General features: G+C 41.9%; 1 protein-coding gene across 2 annotated transcripts in view; it reads left to right on the forward strand.

Moving 5' to 3' along the window:
* Positions 1 to 17107: 17107 nt before the first annotated feature.
* Positions 17108 to 21007, forward strand: part of LOC132975854 (inositol polyphosphate-5-phosphatase A) — a 183184-nt gene continuing 179284 nt past the window's right edge. Inside the window, exon 1 of one of the 2 annotated variants that reach the window (XM_061040690.1) lies at positions 17108 to 17649. In XM_061040690.1, the coding sequence (XP_060896673.1) occupies positions 17572 to 17649 (78 nt within the window). In that variant the 5' untranslated portion in view covers positions 17108 to 17571. The remainder of the gene's footprint in view (positions 17650 to 21007) is intronic. The other variant, XM_061040691.1, reaches the window with a different exon arrangement.

Consider the following 21007-nt stretch of genomic DNA (forward strand, 5'->3'; position numbering starts at 1 on the left):
TGCAGCGCTCTGGAGTTAAAGGATCAGGGGTCAGATAATGCCCGACTTATTAAATCAGCCAAAAGAACTTAATTGTTAGGGCAGCATTACATTAAATGATTCCTGTCTCAATTACATCTTCATGTTTTTTTTATCAGCCAATTATCCAAAGCATAAAAAAGTCCAACACTGCCCCCTTGTGGTGCTTCATGGGTCAGTACACAAAGCATTTACAAAACATGCACATCCAAATAGTTGAGCACTCGGTGCTGAACAGAAATGTCACTGTCACAAAGGCAAAAGGAAAACGTGTGTTTACTTTACAATATAAACATAACACAATCATAGTTATTGACAGTTTGTATTGTGTTGTATTTGTTACATTTCTATATTCTTACAGTATTATGAATCACATGCAGTGGCTGCTCAAGAGTCTGATGGCGCCCTAAAGGCAAATCCTCTCAGGGGGCACGTCCAGCTAGCGTTCATCAACAGCAAACAGCCTCTCGATTGGATGTGATATTACTCAATGCATCGAGTAGTTAAAGATGAACACTGATTTTATTAAATCAACAGATTTACTTTAAAAGTTTGACGTTTATAACAGGAGTCCTGAGGAGCTCGTTTGAGTCAATCGGCAACAAGTTAACAGAAGTTATTCCGAAAGTCCCTGAGGGAAATTAGAAGCTTCTGGTGTTTACACTCCATGCTTCTCACACACACATGGGCCTGAATTACACACACATGTATCCTTGAGAAATGTCACAAAAATAAAAAAGATGCAGATACAAAGATAAATAGAGTGAGAGTGGTCAAATTATAAACAATGCTGTGAGCTGAATTTTAAAGTTTTTTTATGACCATGGCCTGTGGTCAAAATCATGACTTAGAAATAGAAGCCACCTGCTCAATGAGGCAACTTCAGTATCATACTCAGCTGGCAGGACTCTGATGGAAATTGGAAAAATGCCTGATTTACAAATCCTCTTACTATTTGTCACCATAGTATTCCTCATTACATTTATCTTTAGAAAAAGATGGCCCACCAGAGGAAGACATGCATTTTATGTAATCTGAAGTAACATGGCAACCAATTTCTGGAAACTCTAATTTCATGAAACTCTAATGTAAACAACAGAGAAATCACTCTAGTTGGGTGCAGTACAAAAGGAGAGGACAGAAGATATTTGAATTGCTTGTTACTGAGGTAAGTCCTTTTTGGGTGTTAGTGTTACTGTTATGTTGATTTTCTTTGAGCTAACTGGTGCTATAGGTTTGTGTCAGGTTGTTTTTGAACTTATTCCTAACAGTCACTGAATGTAGACACACTGATCTTTTCTTTTCTATTTTTACAACATACATTTACCAACCACATATGAATGTGACTACATTAGAAATATCAGTGCTTCTGCTATTTATACCAACAACACATTTAAAGTTTACTGTTAATATATTTAGCTAAGTGTTAAAGTAGCTAACTGTAACTAACAACTTACAATTTGTGTTTTATTACAGTTTTACAAGAAAGAAATAATTCTTAAATAAATAACGAGAAAAGTTACGCCTTGTAATTTTTTGGAGGACTTACACTTGTTAGCTAACTGTCTAGCTCTGATGATATGCAACTCATTGCAAGGACAGTATAATAGAAAAGGCTAAAGAAAGTAATTCTAAATAAGAGGTGGGGCTTCAAAGTCAAATAAAAGAATATATGTTTTAAGTGAAATTTTCCTCTGCTTTAGTTGTTTTCCAGAGAGAACTTCTAAGAAGTGGATATCCTGATGGCAGAAAGTGGCAGAAAGGAGCGTCTCTGTGTCTCCACCCTCAGGTTCATTTCTTACAGTTGTTTATGAAGAAATAGACTACACATATTTTTGTAACGTGTTGCTGTTGTCTGTGTCATTACTGGAAGGTGCTCCGTTCAATCTGTTTAATGTTTTTCTGTTGAACAACCTTTATCTTGATGATTGGACAGGAAGAGAAAACAGGCAGCAAATGACAGGAGGATCTGCAGGATGGTGAATAAACAGGTGGAGAAGCAATACTTGGATCTACATATAGAGTTCTTCAAGGAGCACAACAATATAAAGGAGAGCATTGCTAATCTGATAGATGAACAAATAGAGCAGTCGGAGATTTTAGAATCGATGAAAGAATGCATACACATCCTGGCAAAGAACATGGAGGACAAACATGAAGACATGGACAGGTTAAGCTTGAACTGTTCAGAAACATCCACTGAAACTGACAGCATCCCCTCAAAATATGAACCAGAGGAAAGCTCCAAAAGTTTGCTGAATGATTCCAGTGGTGAGGACACCAGAGATGCCTCCAATGATGCGGACAGTCCGGACACAAGTTTGCAACCAGCTGAAAGGGAGCAAGATGAAAAGCAGCAGGCTTCATCTGATGGTACTACTGTGCTAACAGCCAGTTGAAGAAGGATGCAGAGGAGAAGGAAAGCACGAAGGATTCATGTTAAAATAAAGTACATATCAGCTCATTTCAGATATTTTGACTGTTATTCTAATTTTATATTACGCTCCACCTCTAACGATCTCTGTAGACTACATTGCTTTTTAAATAATGTTGAGCATCGCGAGTTGTCAGGTGATTTGTGTTTTATTTGATGAATTAATGTTTCTTTAATCGATTTACTTTAAAGATTAAAGATTAGAGAGGCTGCTTTCAGTAAATACATGTTACGCGTTCATGCGCACAGGAATATCACTGCAGAGATACTGAGACAAATTAAAACAGAAAAACTAAAAACAGTTACTTCAAAAGGACATAAAAACTTCCAGAGATACTAAATACAACTTTTAGCCTCTGAAATATGAAATATTTAAGAATTCAGAACATTAACATCAGATCATAACTAATCGGTATGTCCGGAGATTTAAATCATCAATAATACACTGGTGTGCCACATGCGTAATTGTGCACAGCAGACGCACATAGGCCAGACTACATGTGACATAATAATGAATAAAGAAATCTGGGGGGCTGTAAGACGGAGTCAGGACCTTCTTTTATGTAAGAGTTAAATAAAGCTCCGGGAGTTGCTTCTTTTAAGACCCGCAACACTAGGCTATATTGTAGCGATCGTATGATCTGACCAGGTTTTTTAAACTAAAAGTATAAAAATTTGATCATATTATAGCCTATATTATGTACGTTACATATCACAGATGTTAAATTAATTATTAAAAACTACGCTGGAGTTTGGTTATCCACACCAATGCTGTTGAGATTTCGTGCAGGCGCATTTCAGGCTGCCAAACAACACAGTGTTATTCCTCTTTACTTCTCTCTGTTATGGTGTCACTCAGGTCATATCTCGTTTCTCTTCTTTGCCGTATTAAGTATCTCCATGCCGTAAACTCTGGGGGCGAGGACAGCTGAGCCGTGAATATAAAGGGGCGTGGTATTTAAATGACGATCATTTCCAGCCGCCACACTTATCAACACCCGGTCTTGCGTACGCCGTGATCAGCCAGGTTCGCACGTTTCATAGGTCCCACGTGGACCCTGTCGTACGATGATTTCTACACCCAAATCTGCGCTGGTTTCTACACCAGATTGATAAGTGAGGGCCTTTGCTGGTGGTGCAGACGACACAGTCTAGGGCTGGAAAATATATCGAGTTTTTAAGATATATCAATATATTTCAAACAAGATAAGGGTAAGACAATATCGTTAATATCGATATAGTTTAAGTTGCATTAAAATAACGTTATAGGTGCCAGGTCACCTTTTTCTCATCTCACTGATGATGACTGACTGTCTGTCTCTCTTAACCCTGCTCCTCCTCTCTCTCTCTCTTTTATTGTATTTAAGGAACATTTTTATTTTATAATATTACTTTTTAAATTCACAAACAGGTAGTTTATTTTTCCATGTGTTTTCACTGTTAATAAAATACATATCGATATATATCGAGTATCGCCATTCAGCTAAACAATATCAAGATATGAGTTTTGGTCCATATCGCCCAGCCCTAACACACATGCACAAACAGGACCTGTGGACATGCATTAATCATGTCAGGGTGCAGCTGCTACACAGGGAGCGCATCAGAGCGGTTTGGGGGTTTTGGTGCCTTGCTCAAGGGCACCTTGACGGTACACGGGAAGTGATCTGGCACCTCTCCAGTTATCACCGGGAATTGCACCAGTGACCCTCCAGTTCCTAACCCAAGTCCCTACAGACTGAGCCACTGTCGCCCCATTCATGCCTCACTTATAATGCAGATGTCCTCAGAGTGAGCAGTGTGACTGTCGTCAAATGTGATCAAAACGACAAATTCAACTTCACACCTCCCTTTTTTTACAATGCAGCATGCAGATTGTAGAAAGAGATCAAAGCTGCAACATGTTTCCTCAGCATTGATCTCTACTGCCATCTAGTGGAAGAAAGTGAGAATGCGTGTCACATTATTTAATTCCTCAGCAAACTTTCTCCCATCTTCATGTTCCTTTGATTCTTAGTGTGTAAGAGTATTTATAAATACATGCTTGAATTTCTCTTGGAATGAACAAAGTATCTATCTATCCATCTATGTAGTATTGTTCTACTTTACTCCCTCAGTACAGGTATGTAGTCACTGATGTGTTTTAAAGATTAGATTAGCCAAAGATTAGATCTCAAAAATCAAAAAGCATCATAAACACCCCAAAAGTGTTTTAACTGACCAAAGAATGTAGAGTGGTCTGGTTTGAGACTTTATCTTTTCCAAGCAGCATCCCTCCAGTGCTGAAACATGAAGACAATGAAAAAATAATCTGCAGTGTCCACTCGAGGCTCTGCTGAAACAGCAGAAATAAACCTGTTTACAGCCTGGTTCAAATACTGAACTAGGTCTGAATAGTTCATGTCTTTATCCGCACACACTGTAGAGTTATTCATGATTAGGGGCGTGGCTTGTCTACATGACAGGCGGGGCGTGTAGTAGCTGTTTTTCAGGAGGCTTCAGACAAACGTTTGCTTCTGCCAAAAGTTAGTCCAAGACGTAATTTCCAATAAGGTGACACCAATCGATTGGCTACAAAAGCCTGCTTCAGAAACCAATGAGTGACGTCACTGAGACCACGTCCACATTTATACAGTCTATCATGATCTATTCTTATTTTGATGTTAAAGTAAATAATCCTCCAAATATGAGTTAAAGCCCCCTTTGGGTTTGTCTAAAGGAGCCAGAGCGTGCCCTCTTAAAGAACAGTGAAATGGTAAAGTAGATAATTATCAACATTTTAAAGTTGAAGGAGCTTTTCTTTGTTTGTTTTTTAATCAGATTGTGCTTCGCTGTGTTCCTTTTCCTTTCTCTGAAACATGTTTTCTTCCTCTGCTGTTCAAAAATGAAAACAGGTCAGAGAAAGCAGCTCTGTTCTGATCTTGAAAGCAAAAACATGTCGGTCACAAGGTGGAACAATTTCATCATTTTCAGCCCCGTCCAGTTGATGTCAATTAAGCCGCTCTCTGCCGGGACGTTTACATAAGTCTCTGCAGAGCAGCACAGAGTGCGGCTTGTTTCCCAGTTTGGCAGCAGTCGTTTCCTAGATACACACAGGCCTGTTTTCAGCACCTTCAGGAGCTTTGTGTTTGACAAGCTGTGAAAAAAAAGGTCTAATCCGCTCAGTTTATATTTAGGACAGACCTCTCATTACTCCAAGAATCACGAGGTCGCTGCTTTGACTTATTGCCAGTTATGGTTTGAATGAACGGAGGAATGAGTGGGAGAGGTGAACTTGGCCCTGAGCAGGGCGGTCTCTCCCCCCCCCCCCTCGATGAGCTCTGCAGAGAAAAAAGTTTTTATTTTGGTTACTTTAGCTTCAGCTGGTGACGCACAAGTGTCTCTGAGCGAAGCCAATTTAGTGAAAAACAGCCTGCCTTTCATACAAAGCTGCTTTGTAACTGTGGATACAAACACTCACTCACTAGTTTTCCTATTTATTAAAGAACAGACCCAGTAACTCGCCTCGAACGAATCATCCTGGAGTTCACTTTATTCCCATGCCCGCCATTTGATCTGACATGGAGCCAAGGGTGAAATCTCAGGGTGCACTCACACTCTGAAATCTGGAAAGTGCCCAAGCATGTTAGATCCCAAAAGTCCTGTTCATCTGACTGGTGTGAGTGCTCCATACCGGGCTCAAGCATGGTACACTTCCATGGCCCTGGCCCGGTTAGAAGAGGGGTGCTTCGGCATGGTACGGTCGCTCATGACGTGTAACTGATGGACACCTTGGATAATCGAGTAATCTAGGAGCGACTCAAAATAAGCCACCAAGTCGGTAAAGTTGCAGTCGTGTTCTCTGTGTTGTTCTCTGATGTGCTGACTCTCTGTGACTCCATTCTTGTGAACTAAAGAGCGCTTCATGATGACGTCGAGCCATGCATGTGTCGTATTAGGATGTGATGACGTACAAGAGGTAACTCTAACTCTAACCGTGCTTAGGCTCTGTTGGGCCTGGGAAAAGAGACGCACAGTCGGAGAACAACACAGAGAACCTGACAGCTATTTTACTGACTTTGTGTCTTATTCTGAGTCATGTTAGTCAGATACAGACAGAACTCTCCGGGATTTCTCCATAATAAAGGCTGTCCACGTTGTGTACCCGTGTTCTAGTGCTTGTGCATGAACTGAACCGTGCCAATGGGGAACAGGAAGTGTACCAGGCTTGAGCAAAGATCGGAGCACTCACACTAGTCAAACGAACTGGACTTCAGGGGTGAAATGTACAGATTGCCCTCTGGTAAGTGTGTTTTCACGCCTGTATTGTTGGAGAAGTTGTTCTGAAACAGGGGGCTTTTTATTTGGACATAACATAGGAACCCAGCAATGACACAAAACAAGCAAGCTGAGATCGCAGACTTGCTTCCGGTTGAACCCTGGAGCAGTTTGTTTGCAGTGAGAACGGGATCAAGCAGCAAACAGAACAAATAACGCATAGTGTTCGTTTACCTATGCAGGAAAAGGAGGCTGTGACATAATTGTTGTAAGGACGGCCCTTTGTTGGTGTGTGCTTCGACTTGCTCCGCTATATTTCAGTGTGAACACAAAAGTACCCAAGAGGGAAAAGTGTAACAATTAATAAATTTATCATCTGAATTGAAAAAGAGTTTTATATTAAAATATGGGTACCAAGGCCACACAGCACAACTCTGTTTACGGTCTCTACTGCTCTCTACCAGTCTCTACTGGGTTAAAATCTCTCTTTGTGCACATTACGATTTCTTTGTTTCTTTATTGTTTTAGTTTGAAGTCCTGGGTTTCCTTTGAATTTCAGAGTTAGGATTGGTTCTGAAAATTGTCGGAGTAATGAGTTGAAGCAAGGACACACTCACCAGTCAGTCCCCCCTCTGAACTAAAAAAATGATTTAGGCCATGAGCGGCCTCTTTCAGAAAATAACTGACCTTAGTCCCCGGGAGATTTCTGTGCTCCAAATTAATTGGTGAGGGAGGATAAATTAGTACAGGGGGATATTATAAAGCACCCAGTGGGAGATCCAAAATAGGCCTCCTCGCTGTGGGATCTACTCCGGCCAAGAGAGAGGTGAAGAAATGTGCCACGGATTTAAGGCGACAGTCCGCACAAACAGTGCTAACTTTGTGAACTGACACAAGTAGGAAAATGTTACAAAGAAGATCCCTAAATGAACATGTGCATGTTAACTCTGCATGCTTTGGATTTGTTTTATTGCAGAGGGAAAGTGTTTCCCTTCATTTATGTGCAATTACTTAAACTTTGATTCAAAAGATATAAAATTGGGATAATGTGGTGATTGTTGAGAAATCACTTTACATGTTTTTATTGCTATGAGACTAAAAAAAAGGACACATTAACCCTGTGAGGGTAATTGGTCTGATATTTAAAAATAGTTGTTAAATGTCTGATAAAAACTTCAAGCAAGAAACTGTGAACTGTGTCGGTCAGTATGTTTACATACACAGTTAAGTTGAGCGATGGTTAAAACTTAATAAGTACTTTATAGGGGTGTTTTTGTCTTTATAGAGAGGACAGCTAAAGAGAGACAGGAAGTGTTGGGAGGAGAGAGAGGGGGACGACATGCAGCAAAGGGCAGAGGTCGGATTCAAACCCACAGCTGCTGCTTTAAGGAGTTTAGCCTCCATTCATAGCCTGCACAACATAACCACTAGGCTTTTGGAACCCCATAGGACATTTAATTGGAGTACTGGTGTTGTCTTAGCTTACAAGCACCGGGCAAGAATCCATTTATTGACCGTTGTCTGACTCCGCTATAGTAGGTGGCTATATGGTTTTCTTCTTGTTGACCTAGCTAACAAGCTAACAAGCTAACAAGCAACAAACTGGTACATTTGGTACAAAATGAGATGCATGCAGGTGATATCCGAAGGCCGACGTCAATGTGCTTCTGCTTTGCCACCAACTCCCTGGTCAAAGCCTGGCACAGCAACGTGTAAGAGTAACTGGCAGTTTCCATGGGATCGGTGCATACGGACACTGTACACACTGATTCTGTGGAAACCACCAGGTTGATCCTCAACGGCATTTACTTGGCGTGTTAGTCCCACTTAGTACGATTTCTGTCTGACTCACATGTTTGCATGTATTTAAGTCGGACCAACACAATGAGTCAACTTGTTTTTAACATCATGAAAGCGTAGTGCCTGTGTCCTTTGACACCAGAGTCGGACACTTGCTTACTGTAAGCGCATGCTTTCAGCTCTCATAAAGCTTAGTTGAAGTAGTTAGGGAAGGAAATGCCTTGCTAGCAGCATGCTAACTTAAAATGCTAACCTAGCTAGCATTAGGGCTCCAATCAGGGCAGGTTACACAAACCACTGCATGCACGAGAACAGCTGTGGATAAAATCTGATTCTGATTCTGCTCTTTTGTTGTGTAAATTTCCACCAGGACCTTGAGGTTGAAATCTGTTCAGGAGGAACTAATTGTAGTCTGTAAATAGTGAACCTGACAGATGCACTGTCTGTGTAAAATCTTACAATTACATACTGTCATTAAAATGTGTTTAAAGGTGTGAAAGATCGAGTGTTTAAAAATACTTTTAAATGTCTTTTGATGCACAAAAGGAATTAATTTTTGTCAGTACATGAATTCAACTCACTACGCAAACATATAATAGATTGATTGAAACAATAATGACTTTGGAAAAGTAACAAAAGCCACATGAACTGTGTGCAGACTCAGAGATAAACCTTCATCAATACAAACTCTCTCTCTCACTCTCTCTCTCTCTCTGCAGCCGTAAAGTACACACAGACCTCCCTAATGACAACATTTTCTCATGCTAAATTCCCATGCTAACAAAGCCGGCTCTCTTGGGATCCGAACATCAGGTCTACATGAATGGTTCCAGAGCGAGGCTATTGATAAAACTCCATGTCGAGCGAGTCTTCCTGCATCATCTTGCGGCTGAATCCCTGCTCCTTCAGAGATATGAGAACGCCTGATTATTTCCAGGTTTGTCTATTTTTAGATAAGTGAATTTCAGCAGCGCAGAGATTGGGGTCAAAGTGCACATACTTTCTTGCAGTCTGGAATTCCAACATAATTTTTTCCATTACCCAGAGTGCAGCAGGAGGGGCATCTGGCCAGTGTGTGGGACTATACTTTATCAGCACACACACAGATTTCATTACCCCCTCCCTCCCTGTGGGATATCCTGCTCAGAGCTAACGGTGTAGTATTTATTGACCCTCATGGAATGCATTACCTGAGCTATTATCCGTCTGAACACACACACACACACACACACACACACACACACACACACACAGACACACAAACACACAGATACACACACACACACGTTTGTCCTGTTGTTTTTTAACGCTATTTCCACTTTCTTTCCCCTCAAGCTGTGTCATCATCTGGAAGGAAAGTCTTGGAGGAGTTAGCAGAATAATCTGACAATCTCTCAAGTCCGCTGCGACAGGGTTTCCTCAGAGTTTTTAAACTTCTGAGGGAACACTTGGACATTTATTTGAGCTTATTCACTTTTCTAGTTAGGGTTGAATGAGGAGGTTACATCTGTGACTGTGCAATGCCTATGAAGCTAGAGCTGCTTAGCCTAGCATCAAGACTTGACCCAGATTGCTAGCATGGTTCAGTTTAAAAGTGAACAAAAAACCTCTCTATAGCGAGCTTTTTAATGTCAAAACTTGTTAGTTTGAGCATCATTTGTTTTGCTAACCAAATTGTAAAAATGAAAAAATTCTTCAAGGGGCAATGGCTAGCTTATTCCCACTAATTCAGTACCAGAGCTAGTGCTGAGCTAAGCTAAGCTAACCCACAGCATCCATGTGCAGCGTTCAATCTCTGCCGTGGTTTTGCTCCGTCAGATGGCGTGCTTTCTAACCCACTGGGTCTGTTTCTGAAGCGTAAGTAAAACTTTTTGTCCAGAAAAAATATTTTCAAGGAACTAAAAAGTTCCTTAAAGCGTCTTGTTTTTTTGTTGCTTTTCTAATAAAGACCACAAGGATTTTGCAAAAGCGTCTACTATCATGTTGAACGTTACTGTGTTGTTTTTTAGCATCGTTTTCCTCATGACTATTGACAAACAATACCCCACACCTGAAATAGTATGAGAACTCGATCTAACTGAACGTTTCAGCTATTCAAACCTAAGCCCAAAGTTTCTGCACTTTTGCCAATGTAATAACTCTTAAAGAAGCAATATGTGTGCGCTCAGGCTCAGGCTCACTGAACGTCTCTGAGTGCAACTGAACTGTTGTAAGACACACATAGTGCACCTCCCCCTCTTAGAGAGCATGCATTTGTCTCCAAACAGAAGGTGGACAAAGCCGGCAAAGACGTTGTGAGAAGCTAAGGAACCATGTTGACTGACATGTTCAGTAATATTACCGGATTTTACGCAAATAATATGACTCTGCTAGCTTCTTCAGCTCATTGTGTAAACTGTTAGCATGTGGAGAATGTGTGTGTGTGTGTATTCAACTGGTGTTGACATGACGTCTATAGACCGTGGCTAAATGTCATGGAGAACGTCATTTATTACATGCGAGCTGAGATAGCTTTATAAGTTTGGAACCGTACAAACCTAACTGAAAGATTGACAAGGACAGAGACAACCATACAGCTTTCAGCACAATCGGTAAAGAATAATATCTGCAGGGAGGTTCACTCTTTTTGTCTTCTTAGCTTCATCCGTCTCCGTCCTCTTCCTCTATAGACTCAGTCTTTGTATCAAACAGTACAGAGACGGGCTAACTGGCTGCTTTTACAACTGAAGGCTTGAACCTGAACTGAAGCTGGACACATTATGAGATGCCCTCAGCCCGCTGCAAAAGTTACATAATGCAGTAAACAGGCGATCGGGCCGCTCTGTGGTGATGAGAGAGACGCCATTCTGCCTGTTGAAAGTTTGGTGCAATTACTTCAACCTTAGAAACTAATATTTCAAGTTGGAAAAGTTAGATTTATTGTTTCTTTAAGCAGAGATATTCGAGGGGTAAAATAATTTCCCCAGAACTATATTTAGACCTTAGCCATGAGTTGAGTTCCTTCAAAGGTTCCTGGTCCCTGTGGTGGAAATGTTGCTTTGTGATTGCTTTTTTTCAAAGACACATTACAGAACACGCTGTGCCACTTTCTGGTATTTCTGGAGATAGTTCCTCCTCTAAAGATTAGGTTTATTTGCTACTTCATGATGGAGCTCGACTTCATTTTCCTCCCCTCTGCCTTCTTCTTCTTCTTCTTCTGTCTATTAAGGACACGGCTAATGGTTTTATTTAGCGTCGCCTTCTTTTAACCTCCTCCTGGGTAAAAAAAAACGATTAACTCTCAGGCTTCCGAACGCAGCACGACTTTCTATGAGCGTAAAGGTCAGCTTCCTGTTCGTTTTATGATAAACACGAGTCAGTCAGATCGAGAATGTTCCAGAGCAGTTCACACAGTTTACACGGCTCTAATCTGTTTACTGTGATCGTGATGAGCATAACATCCCTATCAAAGAAATAATCTCCTTTGGATTGTGCCCAAGGTCGCTCTAATTCATTTTTTAATTAAAGCATATACGAGAATATACCACTGGACCTCGTCTCTCTGTCCTAAACGTGGTTATTATCCTCTTCATACGTCTGACGGAGGACTGATTATAGATATCCTGCAGCATATCATGTTCACACATACAGAACACGGCCAGATCACATGTAAACAAGCACACGCGCACACACACACGCTCCCATGCCAGACACAGCTGTGAGCACTCTCGTTTTGGTGATAATCTCTCAGCCTCTTCAAAGACTCTCATTGAGCCATGACCGCCCCTCTCCAAACACACACACACACACACACACACACACACACACACACACACACACACACACACACACACACACACACACACACACACACACACATTAGCCAGTACAGTTAACATAATGGCTGCTTCCTTTAGCCATTTGTGGATTCCCGCCTGTCATCTCTGCACAGCTGGACTCTCACTAATGTGTCGACAACCAGGGCCGTTTCAAACACACATTACAGCAACACTGAGGAGGTTGAAGCGCCGGGTTTAAGATGCAGAAAAGTTAGCGGTCACTCCGTTTGTTGACGTCGTGCCAGGCTCCCTCAGAACCAACAGAAAGAGATTATAATGTCTGCAAGAACAAGTGGTGATCAGAATTTCCTGAGGGAACCTTCCCAAGGGATTAAGAAAGTTCCAATCTATCTATCTATCTATCTATCTATCTATCTATCTATCTATCTATCTATGATCTATAAATGATGCAGAACACACATGATGGTTTTCTATGCTATGCTGTATACAACATGCAGAAATGTGAGCATGTTTTTGTTAAGGAAAGTTACGCACAGGTTTTTGTTTCTGAGAGAGGCGATCTTTTGCATCACATAGTATGTATTTATTCATTTCCTGGTTTATTTGATAGGGTCGGATACAATATACAGAGCCAAACATCAATCAAGTCTCATGTTTATAGCGGATAATAAACATTGCTTGTCTTTAAAGGTCACGTATTATATAAAATAAACTTCACCATGTTTCTCTAACTCTAACTTGTGTCTCTAGTCCGACTACAAACCCCCCAATGATGAGAAAAGTCCTTCCTCTCCGTCTTGTGAAAATGTGTGCTCAAACAGGCCGTTTGGAGATTTTCCCCTCATGACATCACAAAGGGCAGTAACCCCTCCCCCAGGTGGGTGACACTCCCACAGCTAGGTGTTTGTTCTGCCCTCTGAGTCTGCCTTCTCACCGTAAACAATAGAACATGGAGCGAGAAAGCCCGAGTACACCCGTGGAGGGGCACAGGTGAGCACAATCAGGACGAGGAGCCCAAGGCGGAAAAACTTCAGGAGAAAGTTGAAGGTGACAGGAAGAAACATTACTACACACTTTTTCCCAAGAACAGCCGACTGAGCTCAAAGAGGTTCACATGCAGGGTGTGTCCAGACTTTTTATAAGGTGGCCCAACTGGGGAACTGACGTTTACAGGGGTGGTGGGAAGTTTGTATGCATACAACAAATTAATTTCATGTATTTATCCTTTCTATCTCCAGTAATTAAATCTACTTTTGAGGTATCACAGAGGGGCAACATAATTCTTCTCAGCTGAAGTCTTTTAGGACTGCGGGTCCACAACAGGACTTGCAGTCCCAGTGACCCTCTGGTTCCCAACCAGAGTGCATACAGACCGAGCTACTGCCGCCCACCAAATGAACTCTCAAGTGTATTTGTATTTCTTGTCACTACAGTTACCCTCCCCCAGCTCCCTCCTAATTGTTTTTCCAGTAAACAGGTGACTTCATCCTGGAAGAACAATTTGTTGTCCACAAACAGGTTTAGTGAAACCAGGAAAACAATCAAAATAATCATTCTCAATAATCCATCACACATGGGCTCGTCCGTGTCGCTCAGCAACCCTCAGCAAAATAAAGTCTTTGAGTTTCCAGTCTTAATATGACATTTTCCAGGATCTTCCTGCCAAAACCTAAACAGGAAATCTTTAGATCAAAGAGTGTGTGTGTGTGTGCATGTTTGGAAAAGGATGTGTATGCGACTCGCAATGGAAAGGTCTATTATAGTCTAAACTCTGTAACACAACCTGTTCAGACGTGTTCTTCAGGTCAGGATGAGTTTAGCTTAACGTCTGCTGCTGATTGAGATGTTTTATTCAGAAGAGTGTATGACAGATGAGTAATGAGAGTCTCTCATCCAGGATACTCAGAGGAGTGATGAATATATACAATCAGTCTATGCACTTATATTTATTAGAATAAAAGTAGTAAACAAAAACAACCCATTTAACTATTTCACTCCTCTGCGTCCAGTCCAGTGAACTAACTGTTTTGATTTCAGTCTGTGAGAGAGCTTTTCTTAAATGCATCCAGTGAACATCCATATCCTTACAGGGCGGAGCTGGTGGGGGAGGGGTTCGGGGGCACCTCAGTGGTGCTCAGGAGGTGAACTCCAGCTACCAGATCACTTTCCAGACTTGGTCGGCACCGAGACTTGAACCGGTGACCCTCCAGTTCCCAAATCAAGACCCTGCAGACTGAGCTACTGCTGCCCCCCAAAAAAGGTGCACCGTTCCCAGAGGTCTATGCGTGGAGTGGACAAACCAAGCCCCTGTTCCATCTCCCAGGTCCAAACATCACTTTTATATATGATGATGAGAAAAGATACTATACAGTAGTAATAATACAGTTTGACTGTTTCTAGAACTGCAAATCCCATCAGGCATCATCTCTCTGCTTTGAGCTGTGATGGTTTATTTGAAATTAATGTTCAGTCTCCCTCTATGCCCGCTACCTCAACTACGATGAACTCCCTGCACACTATGAAATGCCTGAAATAAAACGTGTAACATCAAAAAAAAAAAAAAAAAAAAATTGTCACTTCAACTTCTGGATCATGTGAGTCAGAGGATTCTGATTTTAAAAATCAGTTGAAACTGTCCTTATGTCTCCAAGGTATTTAAAATCGGTTAAGTCAGCATTAGACAGTAAAGAAAAGTGACCCTAACCCAATATCTGCTACACTTTAAAGTAAAAAATCAGGGTTATTAGGTGTTGATATTTTCACAAAATATAATATCTGTCCAACACTGGAGGAGGATGTTAACCAGACCTGTGGTTTATTACCACAAGACAAAAGTCCAATGTTCTTCTTGCACTGGGGCAACAACAGGTGACACCTTGTGTCAGAAAAGAAATGTAACCACAGAAAAAAATGTCAAAAAATAAATGTAAGGATACTCCGCTTGGCCTGTAAAACTGTTTTACACCACAGTTCCACCTGGACTCTTTATACTCGCTATACTCCTCATGATTACAGAAGGACACTTTCCCTCTCTGAGAACTTTAAATGAGTTCTTCTGCGTTATACATTCAGTTGACCTCTGCCTGTAGACCGTATGTGTTCTGGTGTTTCTGCAGCATGAAGCACACAGAGCAGCTTCCTTTGTGAGATATAAACTCTGCTGCAAGTATTCTCAAAGAAATCAATGTTCACAGACAAGTATGTGCTCACAAGGGCTCTGCTTTGTTGTCGGTGAATTCTTGAAACCTTGAAGCTGCTCTGTTTATAAAAGGTTCAACATTGCAATATTTAATGCGAAGAACTCCATCAATTCATGCTGTAAAGGTATAGATTAGATTTCACTGCAATACATTAAATATCTCACATGATATGAAAAGAGAAATATATATCCAAACAAAAGCAACCAGAACGTTTTTACAAAAGCTCATCTTTACCTCGACATGCAGATTAAAGCTGCAGGAGAGGTTGGCTGGATTTGAACTCTAAACAGAGGTGATTTTGTGTTTTTTTTGTGGTCATCCATAAATGTAGATACTCTTTTTTACATTCCTTGAAACTTTACAGCTGGCTCGGCTGCAACCAAACACATGACCTGACTGTGGGAAATTCTCAATGTACAACTAAATAGTGCTATAGTTATTATCATTTTATCCCAAATGTTAATCTCAACCTATAACCAAACTGTCAGTTTAAGAAGATTACTCAAAGGTGGAGTCAGCATAATTTTTTGTTGCAGTTTGTAAACATTCAAACCTCTCCTCCTGGGCTCAGCGCCCCCAGAAGCGGACACTCACTGCAGGACGTAGTGTGTATGTTACCAGCTTGTACCTACACTGCAAGCTACCGCACGCAAGCACAAGCTAACATCGAGGTGTAGCACCTGCCTGTCCAACGCAGGCCAACTCTGCATCCCCGGGTGAAAGATAACACACATGTTGAGGGTGAACATTGTGTTGAACAACACTTTATCCGCTTGGCGTTTCACCTCACTCTGATTATATTTTCTCTTCTTTGCCACTATGTCTGTGTCACTCCAGTTTGTTGCATCCAATTCCACTACTAAGCTCACCTGTGTGCTGTCATTGGCTGGAGGAAACCCCTCAGCTCCCTGCCAGAGACAACCCTGAGTCAACCAAAACAAAACAAATCCTGAAAATCCTGTCATTGAACAGGGTCTCTGCAGACACAGTCACCACCACACATGTATGGAGGAAAAAGCTATTGAGTCTACCTTTAAACAAGTACAGGTCAGCAAAGTTTGAAGAGGTTCTGCTTTGTCCACAGGGGGGTGCCAAAGTTGACACAACGGGAAAGTTCCTCAGGAGCTTTAAGCGTTCATTTTTAAAAATAGCCTGCATCAAAAAATAACTGCATTATTACAAAACGTACAAGGATTCAAACGTATTTTCTTCTATCCACTTTTGCAACAAAAGCAAAAAGGTTCATGGTCACCATTGTTAACGGTGAGCTTGGAGCCACTTCTGATATTAGAGGACGTGCCAAAGTTAAGGAAAAAAAAGTATTTGAAATAAAGAATTAATAAAACTGTAAATTAGGAGGAAGAAAAGAGACAACACGCCTACAAAACGATGTGATTGAGCAGTGCTGCAGAGTACCTCGTCTTATAGGCTTTTGTTCTACCAATTATATTTACTTAATTGAAAAAATACCTCCAAAATCAGTGGTGCATGTCCTTATTTCTTTCCAAGGGTAGCCCATCTGTGTCCGATAATGGACGCCTCTGGCTGTTGTGTTTACGGTGCGCGGCCCCTTTAAGACAGCGCCGTGTTTCCATTGGCACGGTGACGTCAGAGCTCAGCCTCTCCTCTCTAAACAGTGAAGGCAATGGTCCTGGCTCAGAGTCCTGCCGTCGGAGGGAGACTTTTACACTGCTACAAAAAGCCTAGGGAGACCCGGGTCGCTGACATGAACCAGAGCCGTGGGGCACTCGCCGTGGATTAAACCTGAAACTTTTGCGATGGCTCTGAACGGGGAAAAGTAGCGAGAGAAGCAGCAGCAACAGCAGCACGCTAACCACCGCCGACAACGGAGCTTCTACTGCAGAGCAACTCCTGGTTAGATGCACGGCCACTGCTGAAAAATATGCTCCAGCCGAGTCGCCTCAGCCCCGGCTTCAGTCGCACATTACCACTCTTATAACCAGTTTTCCTGACACGTTCTCCGGCTCCTTCTTCTTCTTCTTGTTTTACCCTCCCCTCGCTTCTCACCTGTAAAGTCTGCTGTAGCCGTAAGTCCCAGAGATCTTACCTGCGAGACAGAATCATGGCAGGGAAGCTGACAGCAGCGCAGGGCACAGGGATACTGCTGGTGACAGCCAACGTTGGATCTCTGTTCGAGGATGTGAGTTTGTGCATTGATACCTTCACCTGTCTGTCTCATGTTTGTATCGTGTTTGTGGTGAACCTGGTCACGACGCGTGTTCCGTGTGTGTGTGTGTGTGTGTGTGTGTGTGTGTGTGTGTGTGTGTGTGTGTGTGCGCGCGTGTGTGTGTGTGTGTGTGTACGTGCGTGTGTGTGAAGTAAACACCTATACTCTCTCTGCACTCACACATGGGCCTCTCAGAACCGTGCCCACCCAGTGCTAGCTCTGTTATGTCTTCCACACTTTCCCCCTCACAGTGGTATGAATGACAGTAGACTGATCACTATCTTGGTCGTTATTGGATCGATAAGGTTTACCTCTGCAGAGTAGTACAGCCTCATGTTAGAAAATCTAACTTGTGTGTGAGTTAGATGACAGTTTCTAGGAAGCAATATGAGATATAAGTTTATAGAATATTTGCTCCTGCTGATTTTTTTAAATGACTGGACATGCTGCTTTCTTTTCATTTGTTTGAAGTTTTCCTGCAGCACCTGAAGTGCAGTCACTCAAACTCAGTGACTCTGTTTTTAGAAAGGCCAAAAATAATTTAAGAAAAGTGTCAATGGGTCAGACTTTGACATTTTCTCATGTAAGACATTTAAAGCTACGTTAACAGTACACCTTTCTAATCTGAGAAGAGACTCTTTTTTTTCAAGTCGGGTTGACTCTACTAACCATCACGGTTTGTTTATGTTAATTTTTTAAAGATGTGTTTTTGGGGCTTTTTATGCCTTCATTGTAGAGACAGGACAGCTGACAGAGTCAGAAATCAGGGACAGAGCGAGAGAGAGAGCGGACCTGCGGGAAAGGAGCCACAGGTTGGACTCCAACCCGGGCCACCCGCCTGAGGGACCACAGCTGCCGAACATGGGGCGCCTGCACTAACCACTAGGCTACTGGCCATAAAATGCACTTACATGCTTGATCTAAATAGTCAACCAGTGAAATTCAGATTTTGTAATTTGCACATAAAGTGTAGTGATGAAAGAAAAGATGTTAGCTCTTGAAGGCTGCATCAACAGCGAGATAGGAAACATCTGATATGATCTGTTTTGATACTTCTATAAAGCGAATCGATTTATTTTCCATTCATGTCTGCAGCATCTCTCTGAGCAGGAGGAAGGGGTATCTGTCAGAGTAGATAGATAGTGTGAGGAGGGACACTGTTTAATGCTATCTGTTATCATGTGTTTGGACTCTGTGTTGCAGGCTGTTACCTGGTACCCAATGACTCTTAACTGTTACAATGACAAGCTTCAAGTGGAAACACTTTGTGTCACTTTCTGTGTTGTGTCAATAGAGAGCCCCTCCTCCTCTTCCTCTGTCCTCTCTCACCCGTGTGAAGAGCTGATCCCAAACATGAGGGAAGAGCCGTCTCTCCCTCGCTGGAGTAAAGACTATAAATAGACGCTCACAAGCAGAACAGCAGACTTCTGGCAGACGGGGCCAAAATGCACATTGGAGCATGTTTCCTCCTGGTCATGTATGAGGCTATCTATAGTCTGGCTTCCCTTTGGTGTCAGAGATGTGATGAATGGAGTCTTTGTGGACTTCATGCTTTTCTTAACTTAAGATCTTTTGTAGATGAGAAAATGTTCCTGTTAAGTCTTAGGCTTCCATAAAACCTCATGATGAGTCCGATCTTTAAACGAGGGAAAAACCTGCAAACCTCTCTTTGCTAATCGCGGATCACGTTACCTGACCAGCGCTCCTGTATGTGCAGCCATGACGAATGTAAACATGGACTCATCCAAACAGCCTGAACACGCGCAATGTGTTTGGACAAGTGTTCCTGTTTAAGTTCAGGTGTTGATTCAAGCCTTTCATGTCAGAGTTAAAGAAGATGATGAAGTCGAGGAGAGGGACAGTTTGAGAGCGGCTGATGTCAATGAAACTCAGCTTGTTCTGCTCCTTCAGAGGATTCTTGCCTCACTGTTTGGCAAAAAGGGCGTCATCTTGATTAGAGAGGGGACCGAGCCGATCTTATATCTGTACCCGGTCTGCTATTGACTTAATTTATACAGTGTATCGGACTGATGGCGCTGATCCAAGTCACTGATCAAAGAAAGATGGTTGGGCGCTTTAAAGATTCTCAGCTCACACGGTCTTACTTTGAAGACGTTCAGACTGAACTGTGAGAAGTCTCCACAAATCGCTCAGAGGAGAAGGAACAGCTCCGTCTATATGATCTAAAGTAACAATCCTTACACTTCAGTTTAAAAGATTTACTTTGAAAAACCTGACAGCTGTTGCGGCTTCCTGTTTGTATTTGAAGCCAGCACAAAGCAATGCAGGGTTTCACATACTACCAACAACAACATTAACACTGTTAGTTACGATAATGAAAATATCGGTACATGTGTCGGAATCGTATCGGAACTTGAAAACCGTGTATTGTTGCATCTCTAATCTTGATTTTGTATTGTGACTGAATTTAAGGACGATAGGTGAGCCTCACCATGCAGGGCTGTAGTGCTATCATGCTGTCTTAGTGCTTTCACACTTCTCCTGCAAAACTCCAGATATTTGCAGGAGGAGCTGCATGTGTGAACGCAAACAGCTGAATGTTTCACTTGGACTTCACCCGGAGTTTCTCCTCCAGACCCTTGGTATTTTTTCTGCAGCAAGTCCGAGTGAGCTGATGTGAGAACAGAGCAGGATATTCTCCTGAGAATTCACCTCGGGCCAATAGGAGGGGGAGTGAGGTTTATATCCTGTGATCACTGCACGACCACTGCATTATGTTTCCTGTTCTCCAGTATGTTCTTCTCCATTCTTTAGTTCACATTGAGATTCTGTTGAACTACACATAACATTGATATATTCTCATTATAGCGTCCCATAGGGGACTCTGTTGCTTCGTCCGATACTTCCACGTCTTTTTTTTAACCCCCCCCCCCCCCCCCCCCCGCCTGACAGGGATAGTCTCCTGCTGTGAGGTGAAATGTGAACAGCCAGGTCAGGAGAATCTCCGGACCAGTCCTCCTGAAATGATCTAGATATTTTCAGGAATGCAGATGTGAAAACGTCATTGAGTGTGTATCTATTTGTCATTCTTTCTAAGTTGTATGGAACATAAAAGAATCATGATGTGTTTTGAAAAGCACTCGTGTTGCCTATAAATGTTGACAGTAACCTGCTGTGGTGCTAAAATATTCTTTCAGCTGAGCTTAAGACATTCATCCTCTTACTCCAAACCTCTAAGCCTTTCTTTCACACTTTAAATACGACAAACAAACATCAGCTTCGACCATGTTTACAGCAGCAAACTACTGTTAAGCTGTTATTTATTTAGAAGTGTTCACATGCTCACTTTGTGTTCCTATGATAAAATCCT

The sequence above is a fragment of the Labrus mixtus genome, chromosome 6, assembly GCF_963584025.1.
Source record: "Labrus mixtus chromosome 6, fLabMix1.1, whole genome shotgun sequence".
In the NCBI taxonomy this organism is placed as follows: Eukaryota; Metazoa; Chordata; class Actinopteri; order Labriformes; family Labridae; genus Labrus; species Labrus mixtus.